General features: G+C 37.9%; 1 protein-coding gene and 1 non-coding gene across 2 annotated transcripts; one reads left to right on the top strand and one right to left on the bottom strand.

Moving 5' to 3' along the window:
- Positions 1–3673: 3673 nt before the first annotated feature.
- LOC126609301 (uncharacterized) lies at positions 3674–6720 on the bottom strand. Its single transcript, XM_050277249.1, has 6 exons — positions 5862–6720; positions 4904–5776; positions 4662–4750; positions 4317–4487; positions 4130–4186; positions 3674–3736 (listed from the first exon to the last, which is right to left on the bottom strand). The coding sequence occupies exons 1-6, from the start codon at positions 6718–6720 to the stop codon at positions 3674–3676; spliced, it is 2112 nt and encodes a 703-aa protein (XP_050133206.1).
- LOC126609436 (small nucleolar RNA R71) lies at positions 6064–6168 on the top strand. Its single transcript, XR_007618156.1, has one exon. It is a non-coding gene; the product is annotated as a small nucleolar RNA R71 (small nucleolar RNA).
- Positions 6721–8741: the final 2021 nt, after the last annotated feature.

Genomic DNA, 8741 nt, shown 5'->3' with positions numbered 1-8741 from the left:
GCAATTAAATAAAAATCACATATTCATGCTAAGGCTCAAGGCTTCGCCCTAGCAAAAGAAATTAGTTCCGCATATTCATAATTGAAATCATAGAAATATCTATTAAGAAAAGGATTGAAAACACCTTCAAGTAGAAAATCTTCGAAACCCTAGAACTTCTCTCTGTCTCCAGTATTGCATAAAATAAAGCGTACCCTAAAACTGTAGACGGCCAAGCAATATATCTGCTAAGCCCCCACCAAAAACCCTAGAAAACATAACCCTAAATTAAATGATAAAAATTCGTCTAAAATCTGAACAGCCACGTTTTGGCCCATAAGCTGCTCCAAAACTGGCCCAATATAGCTGGATTTAATGTTTGGACTATTCTGAACACTTTTCCAGAAGGCCACGAACCCATCCGAGGTCATCTTGGGCTCCAAAAACGCAATTTAAGCCCAAAAACGTCACTTTCCAGCACTGCGCACTGCTTCTTTATTTCATCGTCAGAAAATCACCGCTTGGTGGAAAAATCCCAAATTTTGATACGATCAAGCTAAGTGACTCACGAACGTCCTCCAACTGGAATTACTCCAAAATTCGTCCATTTGATCCTGTTTTGCTCCAGAGGAAGCCGAAAGTCCTATATTGAAAATACAATTCAAAGTATCAAAATTCTTCCAAAATATTAACCAAAATATACTAAGATTAGGGTAAAATATATAATATAAAATCTACTCATCAAATACCCTCAGACTTAGCTTTTTGCTTGTCCTCAAGCAATACAAGACTCAAACAAAGATAAAAACTTAACAAACTAGACAACTAGCTAAACTTAACTGACAAAAATTTTCACCTTCAAAGTTGCAATCCATAGCAAATTTTAAAAACTAGAACATCTTTTCAAAAGTTCCAACCAATCCCACCACAGAGTCTAAGCCATTTAGAATCAATTAGAAAAGAATTCACAAACTTCCTTTGGTGTAAAGTGAACCAACATAATTAAGGAGACTCGACTAAAACCCTTACCTCTCGTCCTTATTTATTTCACACATAGTAACTTTAAATATAACTCTCTTTCTTTTTCTTTTTTTTTTCTTTTCTTTTTCACTTTTTTTTTTTTTCATATATAACATTTTTTTTTTCTCCAGTAACAGTAGTGGTCGTGCAATGTCGGTTTACTTAAGCTTTCGATCCAACCCATGTAGCGAGCTTTAGGTCAATGACTCCCAAACCACTAGGGCTTTAGGACACTAGGTGTAGAACACCCCTAAGGACTTATTAACCCGAGCTGAAAAGGCTACGAAACCAACTAACCACCCTGCCTCATGCCAAAACTCTACCGTTTGACGCGAGAATCACTGCTGATTAGGCAGGACTGGCCCGGTTACTAGGCAGAACCTCGGGTGAGACAATTATTACTTTATTTATTTATTTAATTTTTTTTTTTTCACACTAATAACTGACTTTACTTAAAATAAAAAATAAAAAATAAAAATAAACTTAGACTAAAAGCAAGTATTTCAATCTCACTCCCCACAAACCATGTTGGTGTGATGTGCAAAGTTCAAAGTATAATTCATGAATTAGTGTATAAGCAACGATAAATAGAAAAGACTCTAATGTGGGATTAACTTTCACCATGTCTATTTGTTCCAATGTTTAAAATAATCTATGGATATTAACTTAATAAGAATGAAAACTTTTAACCGACACAAAAATTTAAAACCTAAAATGTTATTTTCCCACCCCCAAACTTATTTCACACTTTGTCCTCAAGGTGTAGAATAATAAAAGAAACTAAATGAACCAAAAAGAACCAATTCTGGAAAAGACAAACAACCTAGACTAAATAAACGAAACAAAAAAAACAAAAAAACAAAAAAATAAACTACAATACTCACCTGATTCGAAATCAGGTTCTAAGGTCACGGGGAAAAGTCACAAAAGAAACAAAGTTAAAGAAAGGAAACATGCACCTGATGTGGCAGATTTAATTGCCTTGAAGCATGATCCCAACTTGCACACCAAATCCATGTGCACGGCAATTGAAAACATTAGGATTTCCTTGCTTTGAAAGGCATGCATCTGGCGTGTAGGTAAGGCCAACAGGACATGCCAAACTTTGGATTCCTTGTCAGAAAGGCATGCAATTGGCATGCCGTGGGAAAAATGGTGCACAGCTGGCATGCTAATTTTTTTTTTTTTAAAATAGACTTATCAGATAACAGTGCCCACTTGATGGAGATATGACCAAAGCCGAACGGCTCTTCCAAATATTGGGTCTCGAGCCGAACGGCTCTTCTTTGCCTTTAATGCAAACCGAGCCCCATGAATAGACCTGAGAATACGCCAGCCTTGCACACGTGGCATGCATCAAGAAGGGTAGCTCCATAGGATTCGAAATTAAGAGTGAAGATCAATCCATTTGCCCATATCTCTTTCTTTCTCGCAGACCCCATTTTGCTAAAATGAAAGGACCTCTCTGTCTCTCACATTTTTCTCTCCTTTCCTCAATTTAGCTCTGCTCTCTCTAGAAAGTCTGAAAATGCTTTTACTCTCTCCATGTCAAAGCAAGTCCTTCTTCCTCCCTTTGCAGGTAAAAACTAAGCCATGCCATTTCTCCTTTTGTTCGTTCAAATGTAAAGATGTAGCTCCATTTCTGCTAACTTCATCACCAAGAGTAACATGAAAATGTTTGTGACTGATGCATTTGATTGTTCTGTGTATGTCTCAGTTTCCTCGCAGATTGATGCATCCGTAGCCGTCCATAACCCAACAACAACACACCGCCGTGAGTACCCCGCCGTGGTGGAAAATCGGAAAAACGGAAGCCCAAAGGTAAAATCATCCTCCAATCTTGTGGTTGCAGTGCCCAATTTATTTGTTGGAGAGATCTGGAACAAACACTAACACCTGCATGTGGTTTATCAGTGGGAAGAGCCCTAATGGTTTCAAATCCGAGACAACAACACAAGAACACCCCCGGAGTCAGCAGCTCAGCTCAACCAAGGATCTGCAAATGTTGAGGTAAAACCCGTAACCCTTTTGATGGATGAATGATGATCTGAGAGTTGAATAATAAAACCACTACTGTGACTGAAAACTTTTCCCTCAACTCCAGCGTACAACCGAGAGACAACAACTATGAGCTTCCGGTCTAGTGGTTCCTGAAGCAAAATCAACAGCAACTGTCGCGGCCTCTGTATGTCATATAGGTACAGATCTCGTTCGTCTGCTTTTGCTAAGCTCAACATTTACAAGTTCAACAACAGTTCATTTGAATGCCATATGTAAACCTGTATGTACTCATATTGTTGGGTCTTTATGTAGGGGTATACGGATCCATGATAGAGCCAAGGACACAGAAGTAAACACACAAGAGCAACGGAGGAAAACAGCACAGGCCGCATGACCCAGATCGATGCATCTGGGAGGTAAAATTCGAATCCCTGCAAGTGTAGTTGTTGTAGATCTGGTAATAATATCTGTACTCAGTTCTGTGGTGTATGGATCTGTGATTTAATTGTGCTTCCTCCATGCATCGCAAAACTGAGCTGCAGAAATTAACTGCTCTAAATTCTGTTTATGTGCTGGATCTGCAACAATCACCCCCAAACTTGCATCTGTGAATGGCTTTTTATATGGACTACTTTAAATTTCCAGCATAGTGTAGATGTGGTTGATGTGAACGTTAGGCTTGCTGCTGGGTGCAGGATTCCAGCATAGGACGCGCTTTATTTTCCACGTTCGCAACCTGCAATTAACCAATATGCGTCAAAAAATTAAAATAAAATCAAATAAACTGGGTAAATAAAATCAATATGCAATCTTCCATTTTTTTCAAATTTTGTTTTTTTTTTATTTTTTTATTTTTTTTTATGTATGTTTTATTTTTTATTTTTTTATATTAAAGAGAAAATCAAACGAAAATTAAAATTAAGAAAGAGTTTAGAAAAATTGGGTTGCCTCCCAATAAGCGCTTTATTTTAAGTCTGTAGCTAGACGTTGCGGAAGTCCGGTGGCTAGATCATTGGTGCCTTTAGAGTCAAAGACTCGCCTACACCAAATTTCTCTATGCATGGTTTTAGTTGATGTTTGGTCACCTTCAATGAGAAATCTGTGCCCTTAGCCTTAATGTCCACATTACCATTCTGAAAAACTTTAGTAACCAGAAAAGGGCCTTTCCATCTAGACTCTTGTTTCCCTGGAAATGACTTGAAATCTGAACTTAATAACCACACTTCTTTACCAGGCTGTATTTTCTTAAAATTTGGGCTGCTTGGCAAATTTTCATGTTTTTTCAATGTGTTCATTGGCTGGTCTTCATGTAGCACCCTTTGCTGCTGTGGTTTAGGACTTGTAAAATCAGGAGTTAAATTCGGGGGCTTTATGGACAGATGGTCAGTTGATGATCTGTTCATAAACTTGGCACTTGGTAAACCATCCAATGCATCAACACGCATGCATTCTTGCTTGTCACCTGAATGTATGCTTGCTTCAAATAACTTGAAAACAACAGTTTGATTTTCAACTCGGAATGTTAATGTTCCGGCTTCAACGTCAATAAGAGTTCGGGCTGTTGCCAGAAATGGGCGGCCCAAAATAATGGGCGTTGTCAAATCCTCATCCATGTCCAACACCATAAAATCAGCTGGTAAATATAAATTGTCAACCTTCACAATAACATCTTCAATGACTCCTCTAGGGTAGGTAATTGAACGGTCAGCCAATTGAATAATACTGGAGGTTGGCTTCACCTCCCCTTCACCTAAACGTTTGAAAACAGAATATGGCATTAAGTTTACACTAGCACCTAAATCAATTAAAGCACTACTAAAATCACAATTTCCAATGGTGCAAGAGATAGTAAAACTCCCGGGATCTTTTTTCTTTGGAGGCAATTTATGTAATAAGACCGCACTGCATTGTTCTGTAAGAATCACTTTCTCAAAATCAACAAGCTTCTTTTTCTTTGTGCAAACATCCTTCAAAAACTTGGCATAAGACGGAATGTTCTTAATGGCATCAATTAACGGCAGATTAATTTGAACTTTAGCCAAAGTTTTCATAAAATCTGTTAACTGTTGATCTTTAGCTTTAGGTCTCAACCTTTCTGGATACGGCATAGGGGGTTCGTAAACACGTTCTGCAGTTTTTGTGGAAGCTTCTGCAGTATTTTCGGATCTGTCTTGGGACTGCCCAGAATCTGCAGAAATTTCAGAATCTGCAATAATTGCAGATTTAGTTTGGGGTAGTTCTGCTGCCTGTGAATTCCCAACAGAATTTTCATGTTTGTTGTTGTAGCTTTTGCCAGACCGTAGAGTCCGTATAGCATTGCATTCTTCTCGTCCTCTTGGATTAGGTACTGTTTGACTAGGAAATGTACCCGGAGCTCTTTCTGAAACCTGTAAAGCAATCTGCCCCATCTGTTTTTCGATGTTTTTCACTGCTGCATGTAGATTTTGAATTTCTTGAGTGGTAGTATTTGCCAATTTTTCAATTGCGACTTCCCAAGCAGCCTTAGGTGCAGCAGGTTGCTGTACCTGCTGTTGAAATTGAGGCCTAGTGTGCTGTTCCTTGTCCCACCTTAGATTAGGATGATCTCTCCATCCGGGGTTGTAGAAATTAGAATATGGGTCATATCTGGGCCGCTGGAAATTGTTAAATGCATTAACCTGCTCTGCTGTAAAATCTGGTGAAACATCTTTATGTGGGCAGCTCATAAAATCGTGAGTTATCATGTTGCAAATGCTGCAGGCAGCTTGTAAAGGCTGCTGTACAGCAACCTGTGAACCTGGCATTCTCTGTAATAACATGTCAAATTTTGCTTCTAGCCTTTTCTCCATTTTTTTCAATTTGTGCTGTAACATATGGAGAACCATTTGGCATCTCAAAAGCTGACCTAGATTGTGGCTGCTCCACTGCCCACTGCTGAGTATCTTCTGCCATTTTTTCAAATAACAAACAAGCCTCTTGTGCATTTTTGTCTTTGTACGTACCTCCGCATGAAGCGTTGACAAGAGTTTTTGTAGTCATATTCAACCCTCTGAAAAATATGTGCATTTGATCAGTAGTGTTAATACCCGAATGTGGACATTTTCTAATCAACTCCTTAAATCGCTCCCACGCCTCATGAAACTCTTCATTTGGTTTTTGGGCAAAAGATAAAATCTGAGTTCTCATGTCAAGGGTCTTAGAAGCCGGATAATACTTGTTTAAAAATTTTTCACTGAGTTGGGCCCAAGTTGTAATGCTTCCTGATGGGAGTGTGAGGAGCCATCTCCTTGCCTGATCTTTTAGAGTGTATGGAAATAACCGCAGCTTAATAGATTCAGCTGAAAATCCTCTCACCAAAATGTTTTTGCACCCCATTAAAAATTCTGCAATGTGCATGTTAGGATCATCAGATGACAACCCATGAAACGTAGGTAGAATATTCAACATGTGCTGTTTTATTTCAAATGCAGTCCCTTCCTCCACTGCCGGATATGTGATGCAACTGGGTATATTTGTGGTATGGGCAGTCAGTGAATCACCCAGGGGCAGACCTGCCTCTGGAATTATAAACGCCATTTTTTCTTTGTTGTGCAGGTCCCCAGAAAAGACTGATTCCAGAAACCTCTCCTGCAGAGGACGAACCCGCTGCAAATGTTGTTCCCTGCGTTTCCTCCTTAAATGCTGTTCAAATTCTGGATCAAATGGAATCAATTTTTGCACTGTTGAACGGGTGCTGACCATGCACAGATTTCTGAAATCTGTACTGTTGTAATCTGTAAAAATAGATGAAAACGAAAATTAAATATTTTTTTGTTTTTTTTATATATGTATAAACAGCAATACTAATTGAAAATCTGATTCGTAGGGATTATTTTAAATAATCCCCGGCAACGGCGCCATTTTCTTGATAAGATTTTTACTGCTTATGTGAATGCGATAAAAACCTCCTATTTTACTTGCAAGAATCACAAGGTTATTGTAGTATAAACGGATCTCGCAAGGTCATTCTCCACAGGGATTATTAAATAATTCGAAACAAATCAGATTCCAATTAATGATTGTAAAGTAGAAATTTAGATGATTGATTTTATAACCTACTTAAATTAAAAACGAATTTAACTATTAATGATAAGATAATCTGCAATATTAGGACTAGAGAAGAAAACAGTTTTGAGAAAATCAAATTGAGAAGGCACTAGGGTTCCACCATCACCTAGTAATCCTATGAATTTTTACCCATTACTTATGATCTACACATACCACTTTGAAGGTTAGATTTTCCTAATTCATATTATACTTGGAATCTCCAACGTAGAACGTATATCTAACATGCAACCCGTCCGGACGTTCGGATCAAATATGAACATGAAAGACTCATTATGCTTTATGAAAATCCTTTGAAAAACCATGCAATCCTTAAGACGTGATATTCATCCTAAGAGAAATTACAATTATTAATCACAAGAAGCCAGCGTCAATTTCAGGGAACCTTCCGACCAAAATTGCATCAAATTACTTTTCTAAAGATCCTAATGGTGATCAGGCATTACGACAATTAGATAGTTTTTATCCCGGTGATTAACAATTCAAAGTACGCATGCAATCGATCATAAGCAATTAAATAAAAATCACATATTCATGCTAAGGCTCAAGGCTTCGCCCTAGCAAAAGAAATTAGTTCCGCATATTCATAATTGAAATCATAGAAATATCTATTAAGAAAAGGATTGAAAACACCTTCAAGTAGAAAATCTTCGAAACCCTAGAACTTCTCTCTGTCTCCAGTATTGCATAAAATAAAGCGTACCCTAAAACTGTAGACGGCCAAGCAATATATCTGCTAAGCCCCCACCAAAAACCCTAGAAAACATAACCCTAAATTAAATGATAAAAATTCGTCTAAAATCTGAACAGCCACGTTTTGGCCCATAAGCTGCTCCAAAACTGGCCCAATATAGCTGGATTTAATGTTTGGACTATTCTGAACACTTTTCCAGAAGGCCACGAACCCATCCGAGGTCATCTTGGGCTCCAAAAACGCAATTTAAGCCCAAAAACGTCACTTTCCAGCACTGCGCACTGCTTCTTTATTTCATCGTCAGAAAATCACCGCTTGGTGGAAAAATCCCAAATTTTGATACGATCAAGCTAAGTGACTCACGAACGTCCTCCAACTGGAATTACTCCAAAATTCGTCCATTTGATCCTGTTTTGCTCCAGAGGAAGCCGAAAGTCCTATATTGAAAATACAATTCAAAGTATCAAAATTCTTCCAAAATATTAACCAAAATATACTAAGATTAGGGTAAAATATATAATATAAAATCTACTCATCACTAGGCAACCTTGTCTTCAGGTTCTAGAACCCAAAGCTGATATGTGTTCCTTCCTCGGTCATAATCGTTTGAGTACAGAAGTCAACAGCCATTCGACACTATCACCACTAAATCTATTTACTTGCTTGACAACATTCACAAAAAGGATGTAGTTAGCTCATAATTACTCGGTCTGCGCGTCATGTACACTTCGTAAGATTAAAAATTTCACAAGAAACATTGAAGATTTGGATGAAAATGAAGAGAAGTAATAGCGGAATCTTCTGTAAAATGAATCTTGAGAAAGGACCAGAACTTTGGCCTTTGTTTTGATTTCGGATGAGAGATGAATTTTCTCTATTTATTACAAAAGTCACGACTTTCCTCTCAACCTTTTCAAAAACCAGATAGCTTTTGGTTTTAAGTCATAATGACTTTCAACCACAC

This window comes from Malus sylvestris, chromosome 16, assembly GCF_916048215.2.
Source record: "Malus sylvestris chromosome 16, drMalSylv7.2, whole genome shotgun sequence".
Classification (NCBI taxonomy): Eukaryota; Viridiplantae; Streptophyta; class Magnoliopsida; order Rosales; family Rosaceae; genus Malus; species Malus sylvestris.
Note: the sequence above shows the minus strand (reverse complement) of the source record. Positions and strands in the feature narration are given on the sequence as shown.